We start from the raw sequence: 24,663 nt of genomic DNA, 5'->3' as shown, positions 1-24,663 counted from the left end.
TCCGCGCACTGCTTACCGTTGTTTCTTGCTGTTCGTCATACAGCTTTTCCGGGATTCGGCTTGACGCAAAATCGCTCGAGCGCAACGATGGCTGCAAATCTGGCCGCTCTCTTAACAGCATATATCGAAAATACCGGGTTTGTAATTCTTCGAGATCACCGTGTAGACTAAGCTCGCGATAGCGCATTAATTCCAACAGAACGGCCGGTTCTGTGGAATCAATTTTGCGTTTTAATTTTTTCGCATGCGCATCGCGTAATATTCTACGCATGACTATTTTATCTCTACACGCTAGCGACATTGTTATTTCTAAAAGTGAAAATCCGTAACTTGACTACGACGCGAGCCTATGGGGCTAAGCAAGTCTCGACCGGTCCGTGTAACCTGATACCTTACTAGCTAATTTCTTTCCAAGCTATAAGCCGGCAAGAAATCGCCTTGCTTACGCCTATAGAAAGAAATTATAATTTATCAAAATTTACTTACCGTAATTTTGAATAGGCAGTTTAGTAAAATTCTTAAAACAAAGAAAAACTAAAGCGAGGAAAGAACGCAGTCGTCTAGCGTCAAAGCGACTCAATGACGCACCGTTGTCATCCGACACCGCTATTAAGAAAGGTCACTGGCAAGCACTAACAAGAATTCAAAATACCGAAAACTCGAAATTCTTTTACGCGCACTCTTTTGCCCTTAGTTCACAAAGAAAATCATTTAACCGTTATTTCCAAAATTTATTATCAAACCATTTCTCTCATTTATCTCCCAATTGTCAGACTCACAAGGGATGCCATGTAACAAAACTTAATCCTTTGTTACCAATTCTTTTGCGGGGTAAGTGAGGCACTTTTGCTCATGACAATTGAGAGAGAAGAATGAGGGGAGGTTGATAAATAAATTATGCACAGACAAGAATCAAATCTCATTTACAACCTACTATTATTATTAATTATCACACAGAACATACGCGCGCATAATATTATCTAAATTACCGACTAACAAACTGCAAATAGAACAATAAACTACTTAAGATAATCACAAATGAACATTTCGCATTTTATCCTAATACCAAATCGCATACTTAACCTACTACAAACTTACTTAAAAACTACGCGGACTAATACCGGGTAAATTGCCCAGCACGTGGGCGCCTGGACAATTCACCGGTCGCAACTTACGTCACTACAAATTAATCTTAGCGCGAACCTTCAGATAGCCGGCACGTGAGTGCCAGGCTATCTCTTTCACCGCGCACCGGTCGTCGCATCAACAGAGAGAGAGAGTGTAGAGAGAAAGAAGAAAAGGAAGGCTTGACCTTTGTTCTCCTGTTCCTCGCAACGTCGAGAATCCTGGGCGATGTGCTGCCGCAGGACGTACCGGGCGTCGTCGCTGGTCAGATCGTCGCTAACCGCTGTCGCTGACCAGGTCTCCGTCGGCGACGTTGACTCTCTTGGCAGGTGGGCTGGCTGCTGTTGCTGGCAAGGCCGTTGCCGGTAGGGTTGATCGTGCTTCCTTCCGGCTATCCCAAACTGCTCTCTCTGTTGGGCTCGGATTTCCGCACTGTAGTAGGACTAGGCTTCTACTCCCTCACTCTAGTAAGGCTCGGCTGCGACTCTCTCACGCACTAATTCTTGCGCGCATCTTGCAGTCGCTCTGCGGCGCTCGCTCCTCTCCCTACCTTGACCTATTAGTTAGGCGGCACGCGACGCGTCGCTTATCGGTCACGCGTTGCGCGCCTGCCAATCCCTGCATAGGCCTAATACTCTCTCTCTCTCTCTCTCTCTCTCTCTCTCTCTCTCTCTCTCTCTCTCTCTCTCTCTCTCTTTCTCTCACTCTCTCTCCGCGCTCTTCAACTTTTCTTGCGCTCAACTGCGCTGGCTCGTCCTTGGCGCTGAAACAAAAGACCAAGTGTTAGGCGCATACTTAAATGCGCCCAACGTTGGCCACCACGCTTAGCCGAGTGGGGGAGGGAGAAACGCGGACGAGAGACGGGCAAACGGCCTGCTCTCGTCACAAAGTTCAAATTGAAGGTTATAAAAATACGTGATTAAATACGCTATTAAAACGAACCACTTTGTATTTTCCCTTAAAAGTAAAATCTTGAAATTTAATAGACCAATAATGTATAGTTTTTAATAGTTATTTTTCATCCCATTTGGTTTTAAATTTCATCTGATTCTAATCCGCAGTAGCTACATGGAATTTATTCTACAGGGTGTCTCATTTTAAAGGAACCACCCCGAAATTTTCGACGGTTGGCGTTATACAAAAAAATTCTTCAGACAACAGTTGTTTGGGACAATGGGGGCAACCTTTCTGTGAAATCCGATTTGACCTTGAGATTTATTTTCAAGGTCATTTGAAGGTCGAAGTCATTTTATAAGTAGGAACCTATATGTTTGATCACGGTTTCGGAAAGAGCGGAAAATTCTACGTTCAGATAACGTATTATGTGTGGGTTAACCCCCCCCCCCCTTCGCCTAAGGTCATGTAGGGGTCAAATTTATGATTTTCTTCATCTATGCAGAGAGATGATCGGGCAAGAGTAAGGTTAATTGTAATAACCCAATAACTCGATAACCCAAATAACCAAATAATCAAATAACCCGATAACCCCAATATATCCTAAAAAAATTGTAGGGTCAAACAACAGTGACCTTGAGCTTAAATTTCAGGTTGATTTTCAAAGTCGACTTCATGTATTCAAAGCCTTTATGAGAAGTGTCATTTTCCATTTTGTGGGATAACATGGTATTTTCATTCTTTTTTCTGGTGTGATTCCGGACAAGCCTACAAAGTTTCTACTAAATTGTTTAATAACACTTTTTTAATATTGTTTATGACAATAGTGATTCGCGAACAGTCCTTCTCAGGATAGTTCAAGTGTAATTTTCTTAGTCGACTTAAAAGGAGGGAATATGCCAGATTATTCGAGAAACGAAATTGTTGATATTCTGTTGTCTCTCGGGGCATGTCAAGGCCGATAATGTGCTCCGGCAAGGTATTACCGCCAAAATTACCCAGGGAGTCTTAACTACCCGAACTACGTGAGAATCCGAATCATCGAGCAAAGAGAGAGACGTCGACCCCGAATACGCAGAAATCGTCGTCGCATTATGATGCCCAACAACGATGATCCACAAATTCTCGTCGTTTTAGCAATGGTTGATTTGGATCATCATCTCTCGTTGCGTGAAATTCAGAGACGTACTGAAATCCCAAGATCAACAGCCGCTAGATTTTTGCGGCTTTACAGATTTCATCCGTATCATATAACTTTGACTCAAGCTTTGATGCCAGATGATCTCCGCCGCAGACTCGAATTCTGCAATTGGGCACAAGCAAGGATTCGTGAAGATCCTGAATTTTTCAGATACGTCATGTTTTCGGACGAAGCTACATTTCATGGTAATGGGTAACTCAATCACCATAATAGTCATTATTGGTCTATACAGAACCCTCATTGGGTACGACATGTTGACAATCAGCATAGATGGAGCCTCATAGTTTGGTGCGGTATAATAAATGGTTATCTGATAGGACCTTATTTTTTCGATGGGAATGTCAACGGCGCAGCATATCTTGATTTCCTGCAGAATGAATTACCAGAATTATTGGAAGATGTGGACTTGGAAACCAGAAGACGATTATGGCTTCAACAGGATGGTGCACCGTATCATCGCTCACTAATGGTTCGTCACTTCTTGAACCAACGATACCGAACACGATGCATAGGCTTTGGTAATGACATTATTGAGTGGTGTCCAAGATCACCAGATTTGACAAGTCCAGATTTCTTTTTATGGGGATATTTGAAAAATGTCGTTTATGCACAGCAACCAACAACACGGCAATATATGATGCAACGCATCATACAAGCTTGCAAAGCTATTCCGCGTCACGTTTTGATGTCCACAGTTGAAAATTTTGAACGTAGAATTCAACACTGCATAAATTTGAACGGGGGTATTTTTGAACATCTTATGAGATGAATGTTTGTGTTACAATCTTGACCATAACTCTATCTGTAGTCAACGTCTTGTCTTGATTGGCTGAGCATTCCCACCTTGCCTTCATTGGCAGGGTAATCAATACCTTACCTTCATTGGCTGGGTAATCAATACCTTATTAACTTCACCCTTGCCCTGGTGGGATGGGGGGGGGGGTGAACCGCTCCTCCAACATAATACTTTATCTAAACGTAGAATTTCCCGCTCTTTTCGAATCCGGGATAACAAATGGGGGTCCTTATTCAAAATATCTCTTGGTTATTGGGTTATTGGGGTGATATTGGGGTTAGCGAGTTATTGGGTATTGGAGTTATTCGGTTATTACAATTAACCTTACCCTTGCCCGATCATCCCTGTGCATAGATGAAGAAAATCATAAATTTGACCCCTACGTGACCTTAGGCGGGGGGGGGGGGGTTAACCACACCCCACATATAATACGTTATCTGAATGTTGAATTTTCCGCTCTTTCCGAATCCGGGATCAAAAATATAGGTTCCTATTCTAAAAACGACTTTGACCTTCAAATGACCTTGAAAATAAATCTCAAGGTCAAATCGGATTTGCCCCCATTGTACCAAACAACTATTGTCTGAACATTTTTTTTGTACAACGCCAACCGTCGAAAATTTCGGGGTGGTTCCTTTAAAATGGGACACCCTGTATAATACTTATGTTTTCTCTTGTACCTGTGCAAATTGTTACCCGCGGTACTCTATTAACTTATTTGAATAAATTACGATTTATTAATGTTTCAGGTTGAAAATGTCGTTTTAGAAATACCAATGCCAAAAGCCGTTTTAAATTGTAATGTCATCTCAAATCAAGGAAGATACTCATTTGATCCTGTTAACAAAATTCTACGATGGGACATTGGAAGAATAGATATAGCAAAACTTCCTAATTTGAGAGGAACTGTGAGTATTAATAAAGATTCATGTGTTAAAACAAATAACCTGATTAGCAATCAATAAAACTTGATTAGTAAAACATATTTAGTTTAGTAGAAAGACTTCGATAGATATTGGCATCGTTTGAAATGTATTTCTTAACTATGTCAGTAATGCATGGTTTCAGTTATATATTTTTGTCGATATGAAAGCAAACTATCAATCAATCGTTATTGTTTATACGTGCCTATATATCCGGTTTACGAATGCAATAACCCTAAAATAAAACCCTCAAACTCTGTTTTCTTTTCATTTTTCGAAAATTTTGAAAATATTTTGATGAATCAAAGTGGACGTCTTTTTTCTACAAAAGACAAATATTCATACAATACTTGTAATCTGATGGGTAGAAACTATTTATTTTTTATACAAAGAAAACAAAATTCGTTTCCATTTTTTCCATCTACATTTACAAAACTAAGTAAATCTGACTAAAATTAACTATATTATAAATAAAATTGAATAATAAACTGAACATGTCCCAGGAATTAATGACAATAATTTTTTAAACTGATATTTTTCGTTTTTATTCTAGATAGTCGAAATCATAATCTAATAAATAAACTACCGTGAAGGAAAAATTTAGCCCCTTAAAGGAAAAAGAGTTACTTATTAAAGTAATATTTAATTTTCCTTCATTATAAAAATAAAAGTTTCTTCGCTAACTGTTACTGATTAATTCAACACGTCATTCGCCTGATAATTTAAATACAGTTCCTATGAATAAAACTGTTCAACAGGGGTAAACTATCCCTAATATGAATATTATGCTGTTTCAATATTATACATGTATGTATTAACCGATTTTTAAAAATTTTTTATTTTGCTCACTCGAAATTAATCAAAATTTAATAAAGTCCCTTCCGTGAAGGAACTATTCACTCCCTAAAAGTGAACGAAGGCTATTATTACTTTTGAGCACTGAAAAAATAACATTTTCTTTCCTAACCTTTACTAATTATTTTAAAGTGTAAATCTTCAGATATATTAATAACATATATACTGCAATATTTTGACTTTGCATAGAAATAACCATCTTTATCGTAATATAAGATATTAGATTTGAAAGCTAAGAGAAAGTAAACCTCTTATGCTGAAATAAAAGTTGAAGTAAACTAAGTAAACTAAGTAACCATCGTTTTTATTTCCATAAAAATATTAAACGATTTGCTTTAAACATTTCGAGTGAAATGTACGTTTAATTTCCAAGAACAGATTATTAAATAGAAATATTAATAAGTAAACAGTTCATATCTGATTTCTATTTTAATATATTGTAATTATATTGAGTAAGATTGTAATGTATACAAATGATGGTATTTTTTTCATTCGTTGGTATACATTGGCAAAACTATACTTCTTTTATAATTATGATAATGATAATTTACAAAAAATGTTTTAAACATAAAGATTTTTTATACCAAAAACATATCACGACTGCTGTATTATAACAGTTTTTAACTTTGCAATGAGCATTATAGTTATTTCCAAATCCAATCTCTACTAGATTATTAAATTTATATTACTTTGTATCAACGTAACCACTTTTGTACCACACATATTTAAATAAGTTTACATAATACGGTGATTTTATTTTATTGTGTACTAAAGGTTGAAGTTTTATTATGTTATTTCTAAAATGTAAATCTAAATCTTCATTCACCAGTATTACACTGTCGCTAAAATGTCGTAAGTAATTTTCCCAAATTCTAAAACCGTACATATTCAATGGTTGAATTTTTCCAGTTGTACCTTTGGAATAAAATTTAACATAGATATTTTTCTATGGAGGGATTGCTTTTTTTACTGCATTAGAACAGTCTGCACTCAAAGAGTCAATTAGTAAAATATTTGATTGACCAACATTAGGAAAATACATGTCCTTCAATCATATCTTAAAATACTCTATAAACATTACAAATAATTTTTGTATTTTGATATAAAATATTATAATAATAAGTTGAATATACGAGGTGTGATCAAAAAGTAAGGTGAATTTTTATTTTTCTCAAAAAATATTTATTTATTCATCAATTTTTATTTTATCTCCTTCAAAGTAACCCCCCTCGGATATAATGCACTTGTGCCAACGCTTTTTCCAATCCTCAAAGCATTTCAAAAAATCATTTTTTGTGATCTTGTTTAGTTCATCCTTCGATGCCGTCTTTATCTCCTCAATCGTGGCAAAACGCCGTCCTTTCATGGGCCTCTTCAGTTTTGGGAACAAGAAGAAGTCACAGGGGGCCATATCTGGAGAATACGGTGCCTGTGGCATCGTTACTGTGCTGGTTTTAGCCAAAAATTCGCGCACAAGCAACGATGTGTGAGCAGGGGCGTTATCATGGTGCAAAAGCCAATTTTGATTTTTCCACAAATTCGGACGTTTCTGGCGGATTGCTTCGCGCAAATTGCGCATAACTTGCAGGTAATATTCCTTATTTACTGTTCTACCCTGTGGCAAGAACTCATGATGCACCACGCCCCTGCAGTCAAAGAAAACTGTAAGCAAAACCTTTACATTTGATCGAACTTGGCGTGCTTTTTTTGGTCTTGGTGATCCAGAATGCCTCCACTGGGACGATTGAGTCTTAGTCTCGACGTCATAACCGTATACCCATGTTTCGTCACCTGTTATAACCCTGTTGAGTAAATCTGGATCATCGTTGACGTCATTCAGTAGCTCTTGGGCGATGCTCATGCGACGTTTCTTTTGGTCGAAATTGAGCAATTTCGGAACAAACTTCGCTGACACACGTCTCATGTCTAAAACACTCGTCAAAATTGATTGGTACGAACCAAATGAGATGCCAATATCATCAGCAATTTCTCTAATGGTAATTCGACGATTTCCCAACACTATTTGATTCCATTTTGCACACAAAATTTAATGCAAACTCTTTTATCCATGTTTTTAGACAGCAGCAAATCGTGTAGCACGCAAAACACTTCGAACCTTGATGTCTCTCACAAACAAACCAAACATACTACAAAGCTGAAATTTGGAACGTATGTTCTAGACGAGTGTACCGACATAACCAAATAAAAAAGTCGAAGATCGAACGGACGTAGCCCGCTAAATTTCAAAATTCACCTTACTTTTTGATCACACCTCGTACCTTAAGTTAATTTGTCAAATTGAGAAGCCATTGCGTAACAATTTGGTCTTTTAAATAATGTACTTTCAACAATTGATCCAAATTGTACTTTCATTTCTTTCAGTACAATTAACAAAGGACAAAGTACTCGTAGTTTTCAGTTACCTGAAATTAAGGGTGTAACGGAGAATCTCAGCTAGACCGATTTCGTCCGTTTGACTCTCGCAAATGTCCGTGCGCCGCGCCAAGCTGAGAGTGTGTGCTTTGGTACACACACTCATGCTTGGATCTTTTGTTTACGACGTGCTGAACACGGGCTGAGCTGACGACTGGAGCGATAAAGATGGCGCAGAAGAAGAGAAAGAAAGGAGTGAGAGAGAGAGCGCTCGAATTGCGGATCCCCGCGGAAAATTCGGGGAGTCTCTACTAAGCTATGAGCTGAGGAAGTCGCGCGCGCGGATAAAACCGAAAGGTCACGGTTTTCCAAAGTTGGCTCCGCGACCTCGCCGACGTTTTATTCGTTTTCGGAGACACGCCCGGTGCACGGACGAGTGATAGAGCGTGAGGCTGGGTCGCGCCCAGTCGTGTCCCGAAGGATACCCGGCACCGGTGCGTATGGGTAACCGGTGAGGTGCGCGAGTGCGCGCGCGAAGAATTTGACGTGCTACAGCATCGAGCAAAAGAGAGGCGGCGGTGTCAATAACAACAACAATTAACGAGCGAGATACAGATTGAGGCAGCAATATTGTGGAGCAAGAAAGAGGAGGAGCGAGAAGACAAATAGCGAAGACAAGAAGCATCAGCGAGATGGTCAGCGGGGAACACACCAGTGACGATACACTGAGGAGCGCTCTAGCCGTCGGAGAGGCTGAAAGTCGAGGTCGGTGCCGTGTTTTTCTCTTGATTCTCTCTCTCTTGCATGTTTGGGCGCCAGCTTATGGGTGATAGCACGGCAGACCTGCTGGCTACCCGTTCATAGTTTAACGGCGGAAAGTGTTTGTCGGGCATTTATTGTAATATTCAGTTTTAACAAGGGAATCGGCAGGCTGACCAGCCACCGATTCACTTTCGCGTTCGCGTTTGTTATTGTGCCGCTCGTAGTGTATAAATACGAGGTCGCCGTATTGTAATCGATTGTTGACAAGTAAAAGACTAGTGTGTTAATCCGCTGTTGTGTTTATTCGCTACTGTATCACTCCTCATCCTGATTTCCAATTTGTGCGTTTAACGTGTTTATGCTCGACGCGTTATTCAGTCGTGGGAACGTCATTTGCTTCCCGAATTCCCGAATAAATAATTTGTGCGGACGGCCGCGAGCAACCCAGACGGAAAAGGCCGAAATCCACCGTTACAAGGGCTGAACAATGTAACTATAAGTTTTAGAACTCACAGATTCTAAAAGACATTCAATTTGTCTTTCTCTTTCAACTGTTAGTGTTCTTCCAGAATGCATTTCAATTTGCAATCCATTTTAATCGGAATAGAAAACATTTTCAATTTTTTTTTACTTCGTAAAAAAAATCGTCACCTACCAGTTGTAAATATATCGATTTCTCTGAAGTTTTCTTGGTCACAAATTGCTTTATTTTTCTACTGACTATTCTATAAGCTTTCTTAAAATGTAACCAATGATTGAAAGCTTCAAGCCTTATATCTTCGTTTCTAATAATCTTTTGGGTCGGTAAAGCTCATTTTTGTAAATCTCGTTCATAAACTCTATGTTTAGTATCAACAACTGAATGAAAATTATTAAATACATATTTCGAAATTCTTTCTATTTTTTTTTTCTTATACGTGCCTCCTTTATTTAAAGAATTTTCCCATCATTTTAAATGTATGATTGACTAAACTATTTGGAAACTATATTATACAGTTTTTAGAGCAAGTTTTTTTATAACGCCGCTTCTCCAGTATTCCACAGCTTTTGATTTATAATCCCATGTTAGATCTATCGTATCCATTGTACAGATTTGTGAATCTTCATCAATATCTGCAATTCATATTCTTTCATTATCTTCAATGATTTTGATCTCTCCATCTTTAAAAGGCTCCTGGAAATCTAATGTTTCTTGTTTAATCAATTTTGTTTCATGAAAATCATTTCTACAATCTATCAATAAATTTTTTATGCTGTTCTTCAATTCTATTTCGTCCTTTGTAACATGACTTTCTTATAACATATATATTTATAGCTCGAAACGACAACACGAATAAATTTATAACGTTGATATTGTTACGGCTGATCATTTGTTAAGTTGTTCGACTAAAAATAAATATTTATTAATTGTGACGAGAGCAAGCAGTACGCTTGCTCCTCGTCTGCCCTCCTTCTCTCTCTCCCTCTTATCACTCGGCATGGCGACGTGGTCAGCGTTCGGCGCATATATTTATTGCGCCTAACCACTGGCCTTTATGTTTTTCCAGCCGCCGAAGATTGCCGAGCAAGATTGTGAGCGCCCGAAGAAGCAAGAGCGCAGCGACTATGAGGTAGAGAGAGAGAGAGAGAGAGAGACAGAGAGAGAGAGAGAGAGTTAGCGAGCATGATAGAGTGCGCGTCTATGCACGCACTATGCAGGTTTGGGCCGGCTTGTGACGCGCGACCAATTAGCGCTTTTGTCGCACGCCGCCTAATGAGTGGGCTTGGTGGGAGAGCCCGGCGAGAGCGCGAATGCTGACCATGCATCAAGTCGCGTGAGGCAGTTCCCGGAAGAAAGTTAAGGAGAGAGGTTGGAAGTAGCAGCGCAATGAGAGAAGAAGAAACACACGTGCAGGAGTGACCAGATCAGGGCGAGCCGAGGCAACGTATGGCGGCAACACCTGCAGCAGGGCATTCAGTGTCGCCCTCGCCGCCATGCACGGCATGACTTCCAAGGGGTTCACCACGGGCTACGTCGAGGCTACGTGATACGTCCAGCCAGCGGCCAGGTCAACTCCCCGTTGCCGGCTCATCGCCAAGGACAAAGGCCAGGTTATCTCTCTCTCCCGGTATTTCTCTCTCTCATGGTGATGCGCGGCCGCGTAGGAACGATAGGTAGCCAGGCGATCACTTGCCGGCTACGCTCATCGTAATGCGGTAGAGAGGTTTCGACGTATTCTTTCCTTTGTGAGGAGGCAAATGGCCAAGGCGATTTAGTCGCCGGGCCATTCGTTCTCCCGCGTTAGTTTAAGTTGTTCTGTATATGTGCGCGTGATGTAAACTTTATTGTAACCGATTTTGTATTTGTTTGTCTGAATAGATTTAAGTTGTATGTTCCAAGTAAGGAAAATTATTTATTCGTTCGACCTATCCTCTCGTTCCCCGATTGTTAAAGAGCGAAAGTGCCTCTCTTACTCTTCCTTTAATAAATTAGTGACGTCAGTGCCGAATAAGGCGCTGCCCCCGTTACATAATATTAAATATTTTAACATCAATTATTCAATATATTTATGTAAAACTGAACATTAACGTTATACGAATACGAACAAGTTATACGAATTTTTTCATTAAAGAAAATAATATTATAAGAAAATAATCAATGCTCTGTTCTTTATAGTTATTAACGAACTAAAGGAATGTTTGTGAATGACCCGTGTCACATGTAGACCATGTATTTATACCTCGTATATTCACTTTTATATTGACATTTCAATAGTTTCGGGGATAATTGTTTTTAGGTGACGATTAGAGACAATTGTTTTACGTTTCTATGCATGGTTTATTGTAAACAAATGATCATATAATATATTGTTCATTTGTAATGTAACCTAAAAAATGAGAAAATTTTCTTATTGTATTTGTGAGTAATTTTCTCTGGCTTTTATGACTTCTTCTATTGATTCTGAATGTTTTAATATCTAAAAAGATACGATAGAATGTTTTTTATATTCAATTATAACTGAAGTTAGAATACAAGTAATGACTATCCATAGACGCGGATTTATGTCTCCGAATGCTATAAAATAATTATTACTATTTCTAAATTTGAAAATACATATAATTACTATATTATACAGAAAAATATTCAATGATTCTGAACAATTTTAATAGTATATGCAGAAGAGAGAGAGAGAGAGTGAGTGAGTACTAGGTAGGTCCAAGGAAGGGTATGCTGTTTAGAGGTTCAATATACAGAGAAGAGTCGCAGTTTTTTATCCTCCGGATTAGGGAAGAGACCGCACCTAGCCGGCATAAAAACTCCAGTCACAAGTGGGGAAAAGCCTTTTAGATACAGCAACTTTATTAATAACAATTACAAACAATTAGAACGCAAGCATCGGAATAAGTCCGGCACAGAGGCGTCGCTCGCCTTTAGGCTATTACAAACAATTAGAACGGAAGCATCGGAATAAGTCCGACACAGAGGCGTCGCTCGCCTTTAGGCTCTCGCCCTTACAATTTTCCGCGTATGTGCGCACGTAATCCGGTGGATGATCCGGTCCACTTACCCCTTGCTTCAGGACTCGTGAGAGAGGGAGAGAGATAGAGAAAGTGCCTCCGAAATATAAGGAACGGTGTAGCCCCGACGTCTCGAGAACGGGGACAGCCCTCGCTACAGCGTCGCCTGAGTAGGCTGGTGGGCACAGAGCCGCGTAGTTGGAGGCACTTCTGAGGGCTGGTCGCACCCTCACCTATGGCAGCAGGTCTCCCTGTCCGTGACTCAGTAGCCACGAGTCGCTAGTCGCGATGACGGTCGGTACTCTCGCCGGTACCACGACGATCACTTCTCTCGTTCACAAAAACTGTCATCGCAGCACACAGAACAATGACAAAGTTCGGGTCCCTCAAGGAAGGCGGACGAACTTGAAAAAACTGAAACTGCGGGAAAGCGATGCTCGTCTTATAAGCGCGAAGCATTACCACTTTCCCCACACATTAAGGGCCTGTGGTGCGATAGAGAGGCAAAGAGCACTACTTGAAATGCGAGCGCGTCGAACGGTCGGAACCCGCTCATACCGCACCGCGTTCGGTTGTCGAACACATGTCGATAATGCAGCCGCGCTACACGAGGCCCACAGACGCTTCGGATACCGTAAACAGATTCTATCTTTTCGAGAATCTTAAAACGATTTATTCATTTTATGTGAATACGAGATTTGAAGATTTCATTCATAATCAAATTGGTAATCAAAGGTAATGTCAGAATTTATATAAACTTTTATTTATGAGGCGTTGAATATTATAACCCACGAATACCTTGAAAAATATATTTCAAATTCAGTAAATTGTAAACCTTATGAACATAAAATACATACTATTTTCTTGTGACGACATAAACGATCACTTGTAATTATTATTGTAACGTTTATGTCTTGGCTCCCGTTCTATGATAACGCCTGTACGTTGACAACATACAACATTACAAACTATTTAACTATGAAGTTTACGTACGTACTTGCGTCACAATAAACTATATAGATATACTATTTCTCTATAGGTCATGAAAAACAATATAATTAATTAACTTTTAATGGACTCGTTAGTCCAATTTGTAGAATAAGACTTCCACTTTATGAATATGTTATTTCATATAAATTATCTATTTATTATTATGGTTTTTAATTAATTAATAACTTACAGTTAATTAATAACTTAAAAGTTATTAATAAATAAAAAATCAATATTTTAGTTAAACAAAACTAATTTTACTTAATGAATATATGGTTATTACATAGGTAAACAAAATTTTAATTAAATTGAAAGGTTGCACCAAAGCCAAGATACCGCAATTTTTGAATAAACTGAAATGTGAAAAAACTCCACAATTTATAAACAATACCAACTTTTGATATTCTATTTTGACAAATGGGTTCATTTAATTATAAGCTACAAATACATATAATTTTCTACCACAATTACAGTTTATTAACTTGAGATATCTTTATTTATAACTTTAAAACAATTTGTAAAATAAACTAACGTTGTAAAAAATAATCTGTACTCATAGGAAATTAAAACGTAATCAAAAATGTATTTTAAAGGAAAAAGCGGAGTCTAATCTAAATATTTAATGTTTTATAACTTAATTTGTAAAATCACAAAAATCAGCCTAAACAACTGATCATTGAGTTGACTATTTTGCTACATACTAAAAGTTCTTTCCTTATGACGGCCCTGTCTGGCTCGCCCTCTCTCTCTCGCAGCCTAGCTCCTTCGCTGTGGCCCTGGCGAGCGTTTGAAATTACGAACCGATACCAATGCTCGCACCACTTTATTTCAGGACCAATACCTGAGCCGGGCATCGTCATTTGGAGCCAATTGGGAGCGAGAGCGGCTGCGGCAACGAGAAGAAAGAGAGAATGACGCGTCGCGAGTAAGGAATAAGCGAGCGCGAGTGACCCGCGGCGATCCGTCCGCGAGAGCGAAGTCGCTGGCATCGCTCGAGCCGACGCGCGAACGATTAAAGGAGAGAGTTCGAGCCGAGATTCTGAGTTAGACGGATCGTTTGACGGCCAAGTGTGCGTACGTGAAAGAGAACATATCAGACAAAGAAGCAGAGGACGACCGAGCCTGCCAGCAGTCCAGCAGTATTTCCTGCCTGCAGTTCCTGGAGCGTTCCTGCCAGGAATTACCAGCAACAGTTTCTGCAGCGGCATAAGCGGCGATTCCTGCCAGCAGCCTCACCAGGTCAGGTCGTCTCTCTCTCTCCCTATTTCTTTCTCTCTACATCCGCGAGTGCACGACGCGTCGGCGAAGTAATCGAGATCTTCCGCGAACATAGCGAATTCCATAATTTTGTAACGAGTCCCTCCTTTGTATTCTATCAAATCATTGTAACGTGCCCCCGTGCTATTGTCCGCATGAGCGCAGGCACGTGGCGTTGAGGACGACGCGTGAACTTGCGTTGTCACTCTTTATTGTTTAAGTCGAGAATAAAAATTGTTAACGGTTATCGCGAGTGAATATTGTGTGCGCCTTACATTTCTTTCCTCTCAAGCCGAAGCCCAAAACGCTAATTTAATGACGAGGCCCATCGTCATCGTTCAGAGGAGTGAAAGAGCCTCCCTTACCTTTCTCTTTAAAAATAATTTGTGATACGGCGCTTGGGCACGGGCTCTTGCCTTGCTCGTGGGAATTACCATTCCCCATAACGCGTTAGATTTTTGAATCATCAGTGTCACATCCTACATACCTACCTTATCTCCCTGTAAACCGTTCCGGTACTTGATACCTCGTCTCCACAGGTACTTGATAGCAGTGGAATAGCCCTATTCCAGAATTCCCGTATTTTCTTTATTAGGAGAAGCGTGATAACCGTGATAGAAATCTCTACAGTTCCACGAAGCATCTCAGATTCCCTTCCTGAATGCCTTGATGCTGTAGAGAGCTTTTATCCACGAAATTCTCACACAAACGATTATAATATTTAGTTTCTGTGGGACCAATGCTTTTCTGATGATTGAATTCTCTTTTTCTCAAAATATTAAAAATATACTTTAACTCAGTTACCTATTCAATCACACAGGAAGTCGAAACTAAAAGATAAACTTGAACTTTGTAATAATGAAAAATATTACAATTCGTTCTATTATTATTCGCAGAAATATTTAATAATAATATAGAATATTAATCTATGCTTAATTAATTTTCAATTATTTCCTTTTTTTTTGTTTTCTTTATTACTACTTCTTTGTCGCTTTGCAAATCTACAAATTCAACTGATGATTAAATGAAGAAACGAAATATACATAGCCCTATGCCAAAAAAATAGTGATTACTGAGTAAGTTTTCAAATAGAGAACGTAAATATCACATTTCCAGTAACATTAAAATGCTATTCTTATTATAGAACCTATAAACAAGCACTTGTTTTCCAACAGTATTATATATTAAAAAAAATTATATATTGAAAAATCATACTAATTTATTTTGAACAGGTAAAACTTTTTTTAGTTTGTAATCTGGTACATTACAAGAGTTTGAGTGTCATATTACTTGCAACACTTCAGAGAAGCCAGCACCGTCCCTTGCCGCCCCGTAACCAGCCGAATAAAATTGTTCTAATTGCGCTCTAATAGAAACTCTACTTTATTTTCAAATTCACTCACTCGATCCGACGGATGAGAGAAAAACGGAGCAGACGACTAAAAAAAAAGAGAACGCACGTACATACACTCATTCCTGATCGCGTGCTGCCGGCTAGAGGAAAGCACACGGAAAAACTGACGGAAAAATTCAACGAAAAGGTACACAAACAAAATCTACGGACACGTTCCACACCTGGGCACAATGACAGACATTATGGGGAAGCTATCACATCTAGGGCGATCAGGAACACACGACAGAGAGGGAGCACTCCAGGAGGCGTTCCAGAGAACGGCAGCGAATCACGAGGTTCACACACGGGACTGAAGGCGGCCATTTTAAGGCGCCGAGACAGACTGAGCAGGAGCAAGCGAGACAGACTGAGCGAGAGCGAGCAAGACAGACCATACGAGAGTGAGCAAACTAGAATTTAAATAGAAATACTAATTCGAATGCAAGCTCGAAGATGAGGACACTACGAAAATAAAAATCGATCTATGACTATTATAAAAATTAGCGAAATGAAATATATTACAAAATACCTAGCGATGCATCTTATTATGTGTAAAATACAAAGGGAAAATTGGAAATACATGCATGCGACCACTACGATTTCATAGGCGTACTAAGTGACAAGTCGTCAGTTAAATTAAATTGACTTAATTGACTGATGAAATTTGAACCTCTGACGAAACTCGCCAGTGATGTCATGACCAATAAGTGAATTAGAATAAAATTTGATTTCCGGTAACGGAAATGAAACGGAAATTTATTTTTCCGTTCGCACCGAAAAATAAATAGGAGTAAGGGTAGATCAATCAATGCTAGCCGACTTAGTGGGGGGTGAGAGAGGATAAATAGCGATGAGATAGGGGATAAAATGAGGGCTCTGTTACTTTTATAATTTGCATATTGACCAATGATGGGAATATCCAGAAGGCGCTACCGATATCCAAATTAGCATATCGACCAATAAAATACTTTCTTCTCGGAAAGAGAAGAAGTAAAGGATCTTTGACCGTGAAAAACCATTGATCGTCCATTTACCACTGATCGTGAGCTCCGCTGTAAGCAGATTCGCTACGAGCCGAGAAATAGAGTGATTTGAGAGCAGTCGGGTCAATCTTCAGACTTGTAATAAGTAAGTAGGTGAAGTGCCGCTTGTATTAGTGAAAATTAGGTATTGTTGCGTGTAATTTGTCGTGTTTTTTATTCCGTCGTCACGTGTGGATCCATCGCAGGAGGAACAAAGTACTTCTGACAAAATCGCGCTGACTAACCGCCATTTTCTGTAAAGTAACTCGAGCGTAACAGAAGTGTAGGATTCGGATAGTTAGGTACAGTGCTGTGTACCGTCGAGAATTGAGAATCGTGTGCATAATTCACCGCGAGTATAATTCGCCAAGACATGTGGATCTGTTGTCGTCGTGCATTAATATCTCACCGATCTGCTCCGACCACCCGCCATTCTAATCGATCATGTACTCTAACTAGAAAATAAAGGAAAGTGAAGTGTAAGCGATATCTGTTATTTAGCCTCGTTGACTTTTCCCTCCTTGCGTACTGATTTTATTTTCAGCCGCGGACGGTTTGTAGCGAGAATTTATTTTTGAATAGTTACGAATGTAAGGTGACTGTATGCGCTAACCCTACCCTCAACGGAAGACGAGGAGTCCTTAACCGGAGACGAAGAGTTGCTTCCTGAGCTGCTGGTATTCTCAGGACGTGAGAAGACGGAGAGCAAAAACTATTGATTGTTGGAGTAGCATCGAAATAGTAGTCAGCGTAAGCACAATCCCTTGCCTGCTCTGCACAGTCGCACAGCGAGCAACCAGACTTGCGCGTAGACTTCTGACTCTATTCCCGACGATCGTTGTGACCAAAGAAGGGCGGTCTGGCACCCTTATCACTAGTCCGGGAAACGAGTCCTCAGACATTGTGGTGGAGGTATTTCGCGGGCGTGGTTTTAACTCCCAGAAATCCCCTGTTGGTAAAAATTAATTTGCATAAGTAGTACATCGCTATGTTTAAAAATATAACTTTTTGTTCAAAGATAATTTTTTTGCCGCATAAAAATTGAACACTGTCGGGTTCTAAAATACATTCAGTACATGTGTATCTTTATAGTACATACATACATCGACAAACTACGCAAGGTTAAAATATCGTAGTATATATGTCATTAATGTACTTGGAGAATTACGCTTTAAATTTATTAGTAACGGTTTGGAAAGAAAATTTTTAGTGCTTAAAAATAATAATTGCCTACGTCTACTTGTAGGGAGTGAATTATTCCTTCACGGGAGTGATTTTCGTAAATTTTGATTAATTTCGAGTGAGCAGAATAAAAAATTTTTAAAAATCGGTTAATACATACATGTATAATATTGAAACAGCATAATATTCATATTAGGGATAGTTTACCCCTGTTGAACAATTTTTTTGTAGAATCTATATTGTAAATATCAGGCGAACAACGTACTGAATTAATTAGTAACAGGTAGCGAAGAAACTTTTATTTTTATAATGGAAAATCAAATACCTTCTTTAATAAGTAACTCTTTTCCCTTCAAGGGGCTAAATTTTTCATTCACGGCAGTTTATTTATTGAATTTTTATTAATTTCGGCTGCCTAGAATAAAAACGAAAGATAGCGGTTTATATATACATATATAATAATGAGACGGCATAATATTCATTTTATAGGTAATTCACCCCGTTTTTAAATTTGTTGTTGCTAATTCCCGGTATAGATTAAATTTATTGTTTAATTTTATTTATAATACAGGGTGTCCTATTTTAAAGGAACCACCCCGAAATTTTCGAGTACAAAAAAATTGTTCAGACAACAGTTGTTTGGGACAATGGGGGCCACCTTTCTGTGAAATCCGATTTGACCTTGAGATTCATTTTCAAGGTCATTTGAAGGTCGAAGTCATTTTATAAATAGGAACCCATATGTTTGATCCGGTTTCGGAAAGAGCGGAAAATTCTACGTTCAGATAACGTATTATGTGTGGGGTGCAGTTAACACCCCCCCCCCCCTCGCCTAAGGTCATGTAGGGGTCAAATTTATGATTTTCTTCATCTATGCACAGGGATGATTCAATAACCCGATAACCCCAATAATTCAATAACCCCAATATACCAAAAAAATTGTAGGGTCAAACAACAGTGACCTGATTCGCGAACAGTCCTTCTCAGGATAGTTCAAGTGTAATTTTCTTAGTCGACTTAAAAGGAGGGAATATGCCAGATTATTCGAGAAACGAAATTGTTGATATTCTGTTGTCTCTCGGGGCATGTCAAGGCCGATAATGTGCTCCGGCAAGGTATTACCGCCAAAATTACCCAGGGAGTCTTAACTACCCGAACTACGTGAGAATCCGAATCATCGAGCAAAGAGAGAGACGTCGACCCCGAATACGCAGAAATCGTCGTCGCATTATGATGCCCAACAACGATGATCCACAAATTCTCGTCGTTTTAGCAATGGTTGATTTGGATCATCATCTCTCGTTGCGTGAAATTCAGAGACGTACTGCAATCCCAAGATCAACAGCCGCTAGATTTTTGCGGCTGTACAGATTTCATCCGTATCATATAACTTTGACTCAAGCTTTGATGCCAGATGATCTCCGCCGCAGACTCGAATTCTGCAATTGGGCACAAGCAAGGATTCGTGAAGATCCTGAATTTTTCAGATACGTCATGTTTTCGGACGAAGCTACATTTCATGGTAATGGGTAACTCAATCGCCATAATAGTCATTATTGGTCTATCCAGAACCCTCATTGGGTACGACATGTTGATAATCAGCATAGATGGAGCCTCGTAGTTTGGTGCGGTACAATAAATGGTTATCTGATAGGACCTTATTTTTTCGATCGGAATGTCAACGGCGCAGCATATCTTGATTTCCTGCAGAATGAATTACCAGAATTATTGGAAGATGTGGACTTGGAAACCAGAAGACGATTATGGCTTCAACAGGATGGTGCACCGTATCATCGCTCACTAATGGTTCGTCATTTCTTGAACCAACGATACCGAAGACGATGGATAGGTTTTGGTATTGACATTACTGAGTGGTGTCCAAGATCACCAGATCTGACAAGTCCAGATTTGTTTTTATGGGGATATTTGAAAAATGTCGTTTATGCACAGCAACCAACAACACGGCAAGATATGATGCAACGCATCATACAAGCTTGCAAAGTTTATTCCACGTCACGTTTTGATATCCACAGTTGAAAATTTTGAACGTAGAATTCAACACTGCATAAATTTGAACGGGGATATTTTTGAACATCTTATGAGATAAATGTTTGTGTTACAATCTTGACCATAACTCTATCTGTAGTCAACGTCTTGTCTTGATCGGCTGAGCATTCCCACCTTGCCTTCATTGACTGGGTAATCAATACCTTGCCTTCACTGGCTGGATAATAAATACTTTACCTTCACTGGCTGGGTAATCAGTACCTTGCCTTCAGTGGCTGGGTAATCAATACCTTGTCTTCAGTGGCCGGGTAATCGATACCTTGCTTCACTGGCTGGGTAATCAATACCTTGCCTTCATTGGCTAGGTAATCAATACCTTCCCTTCATTGGCTGGGGAATCGATACCTTACCTTCATTGATTGGATAATCAATACCTTAATAACTTCACCCTTGCCCCGGTGGGATGGGGGGGGGGGTGAACCGCTCCCCCAACATAATACTTTATCTAAACGTATAATTTCCCGCTCTTTTCGAATCCGGGATAAAAAATGGGGGTCCTTATTCAAAATATCTCTTGGTTATTGGGTTATTGGGGTTATATTGGGGTTACCGAGTTATTAGGTATTGGAGTTATTGGGTGTAACGGTCCTATTTATGAGCTGTTTATTAAATGACTGCAACTAGTCTAACGTATTTATCTGTTTAATCAAAACAATACATTAAGCGGCGCTACCTCACTGTTTACGCGACTGTATACAAATAAGAGTCGAATCAAAATAAACAGCGTGATGTCACAAAATACTAGACATAGATATAATGATTCATTATATTAAGAAAAATATGTTAATTATAGATAATTTAAATATAACAAAATATCGATTATATAGATTTTAACATGTAGATCAATAATATCTCATTCAATTATAAATTAATAATGAATATCAATATGCAAAGTTGATTTATTTATTAACATATGAAATATTAGAAAAATATAAATAATTTATATGCAAAATGAATAAGCATAGAACATGAGTAAGAATTGGTTTCATTAATAACAGCTGAATGACAACTGTTATTAATAAATAAACAATTAATAATTTATTTAAACAATAAGCTATATATAGAACGAAAATATTAAGTTAATACTTGATAATGATAACTTTATGATTTAGAAATCTTAGATAATTAATCTAATAATCGCATATTAAGATTGGAAAAAACCGTTACAAATATGAAAAATTAGTCATAATTCAAATGTTATTAATTAATTTAAATAATTAATTTTGGAAAATACTTCCAAAATTAATCAACTATAAAGTTATATGAAATTTTAATAATTTTCTATTGTAAATAATGTAATATCACGTTAATTAACTTTATTAGTTAATAACTTTTGACGACACTATTGGCGATAATTGTATATTGTATAAAATCAACAAACAACTAATTCTGTAAAGTTTACATGTGTTAAAAACTTAATATTAATGGTTATTTACTTGTAAATTAAGAAAAATCATTTCTCAAAATTCGCGAATGTCTCTCGAATTTTCGATAAAATCTCTCCTGCAATAATAAGCGGGAAAATCTATGTATAAATAGGCCCACCTTTGCACAGGCTAGCGTTCATTAACTTCTAGCCTTGCAAGGTGAGCGCATGAGTCTGAATAAACTTGGATTAATACCTAAACTCTTTCTCTCATTGTGATTAACTAAGCAAGACTATCCTTTCCTTATAATTTGAGCTCGACTTATAGAACATCTCGCGCTATAAGAAACTTGGGCCGAATTATATCCTATCAAAGAAAGACTTTAGCTCTGCTTATGGGACAATTCGCACCATAAGAAACTAGGGCATTGTCTGACTTTCCTCGATATATTGCAATTACTTATGTATATTTGATTTACTTATTTATTATATTTGATTCATTTATCTATTTTCTTGACAATTAGAGTAAAATCATTGGAAACAAATTCTTACTCATTAGCTAGATTACGAGAGTTCGAATTATTTTATTTATAAGTGATACTAACATCACATGGGTTATTACAATTAACCTTACCCTTGCCCGATCATCCCTGTTCATGGATGAAGAAAATCATAAATTTGACCCCTACATAACCTTAGGCGGGGGGGGGTTAACCGCACCCCACATATAATACGTTATCTGAACGTAGAATTTTCCGCTCTTTCCCAAGCCGGGATCAAAAATATGGGTTCCTATTCAAAAGATGACTTTGACTTTCAAATGACCTTGAAAATAAATCTCAAGATCTAATCGGATTTCACAGAAAGGTTGCCCCCATTGTCCCAAACAACTGTTGCCTGAACATTTTTTTTGTACAACGCCAACCGTCGAAAATTTCGGGGTGGTTCCTTTAAAATAGGACGCCCTGTATAGTTAACTTTAGTCAGATTTACTCAGTTTTGTAAATGTAGATGGAAAAAAATGGAAAAGAATTTTGTTTTTCTTGTATGAGATATAAGAGGTTTCTATCTCTTAGATTAGAAATATTGTATGCATATTTGTTTCTTATAGTTAAGCAACGTCCACTTTGTTTCATCAAGAAATTTTCAATAATTTTCGTGAAATGAAAAAAATACTACGATGTTTCAGGTAGTGCCAATGTGTGGCCTTCCTTGGGCAGCGTTGGAAGTTGGTCATCCTTGGCTCACCATAGATGTAACAGCCTCTCAGCTGCGAACGTGAAGAATCAGTCCCTTGATCCTGGCTAGTCCACTCTGCAAACTGATAAGGCTGCGGAATGCTAGCTCCTTAGGAGGCGGTGATAGTAAAGTCCCCTACCGTGACGGTCGCACACCCATTGTGTGACCACGATCGTCGCATTGGGAATGCGTCCTTCCACGCAGACCGTGAGCGTCAATTTAGCGTCAGATGCCCTCGTCATTGAAACCCATTCTGGGAGTGTTGCAGGGAGCTCTCGCTCTTGTTTAACCCGCAGCATAGCCTCTTCAAAAGCCCTCTGAAGCCGGACGATCGCTGCCCACTCCACGAGAGCTCTTCCGCATCCCGGCGTTCTATGAACCGCTGCAGATGTTATGCACCTCAGTTTGTAGCTCGCTGGTGAATCGCCAGGCGCTCTCCATGTCGAGGAGGCCTAAGTGAACATGTCTCCATTCGTGCTATAAGCTGCTGAGGGATAAAGAGATGGTTGCAAACGCAGTGCTGAGTTCGTCATGGCTTTCTAGGCTCAGGGTATAGCGTGGCACTGTCAATTGTTGAGACAGCACCCGACTCGAGGGTCTACGCCACCTGATCCATCATGGACTTCGGATACTCGATCTCTTCTGTAGTATCAATCAGGATCGAGACATCTTTGATGGCCTTTGGCAGAGTAACCCACATTCCATCCCTCAAGACATTATAGTCTTGAGATTATAGTCTTGAGTCCTATTTACTCGCTCCGTTGGATTCGTTTGATGATGATACACGGAAGTCAAAGTGCGCTGGATGCCGCTCTGTAGGTATGAATTGACTTTATGATTCTTGAATTCGGTTCCGTTATCTCTGGCACGCCAAATCTAGTGACAATCTGCTCGTGTAACTCCCTCGTGATTCTCGTTCGCCTTGCGTATTGCTATGCACTCCACCCAGCGAATAAAAAAGTCAACAAAGACAAGGAAATACTTAAAACCTTTAGAGCTCTTTGGGAATGGTCCAATCATATCACTAGTCATCACCTGCCACGATCGCGATCCTGTCGACAACCCGTCAGCCCGTTAAGGCTCTTTGCTCCATCTTGTATTGCTGCCGGGTAACTCTTCACGTACTTCCTGACCTGATCATATATTTTAGGCGAGTAGTATAAGCGCGTAGCCCTGGAAAATGTTCGCTCTTGACCTTGGTGTCCTGCACTCGGGGCATCGTAGATTTTCTCGGGCACCTGGTGCCTTTTCTCTCTAGGCACCGTGAGGTTTCACATCTCCTTGTTGTCGATGAATCCTCCACCGTCCTCATCAGGCTGATAATGATACAGTCTTTCTCTAACCACTTTCCATGTGGAATGGAAGTACGAATCCTGGCAAACTTTCCGGTATTGTTGCAGGTACCAGGCATCCGTAGTATTTGACTGACTAGTCATGGCACTCACTTCAGTTCCCTCCTCCTCATAGACCCTAGATAAAGCGTCTGGCACCATATTGAGTTCTCCCCTCCGATATTCAATATCGAAAACATTACCTTGCAATGCTACCACCTAGTGGGCTAGCCTTCCTGTGGAATTCCTCATACTGTGGAGCCATGATCTGTGATTATAGAGCCATCATACAGGCAACTATAATCTGTGATGACTTTAAAGTGATGCCCTTCAATATACGGCCGGAACTTCTCAGTGGTCCATACCTCTGCCAGGCACTCTCTCTCGGA

General features: G+C 39.2%; 1 protein-coding gene across 7 annotated transcripts in view; it reads left to right on the top strand.

Moving 5' to 3' along the window:
* The window catches only part of LOC131675470 (AP-3 complex subunit mu-1), a 391,927-nt gene that overhangs the window by 289,635 nt on the left and 77,629 nt on the right, over positions 1–24,663 (top strand). For all 7 annotated transcript variants that reach the window (XM_058954461.1, XM_058954457.1, XM_058954455.1 and 4 more), the window contains one exon: positions 4,766–4,924. In XM_058954461.1, the coding sequence (XP_058810444.1) occupies positions 4,766–4,924 (159 nt within the window). The remainder of the gene's footprint in view (positions 1–4,765; positions 4,925–24,663) is intronic.

Source organism: Phymastichus coffea, unplaced genomic scaffold, assembly GCF_024137745.1.
Source record: "Phymastichus coffea isolate CEN01 unplaced genomic scaffold, Cenicafe_Pcof_1.1 PCOF00022, whole genome shotgun sequence".
In the NCBI taxonomy this organism is placed as follows: domain Eukaryota; kingdom Metazoa; phylum Arthropoda; class Insecta; order Hymenoptera; family Eulophidae; genus Phymastichus; species Phymastichus coffea.
The sequence above is the reverse complement of the archived record's forward strand: the minus strand, read 5'-3'. Positions and strand labels throughout refer to the sequence as shown.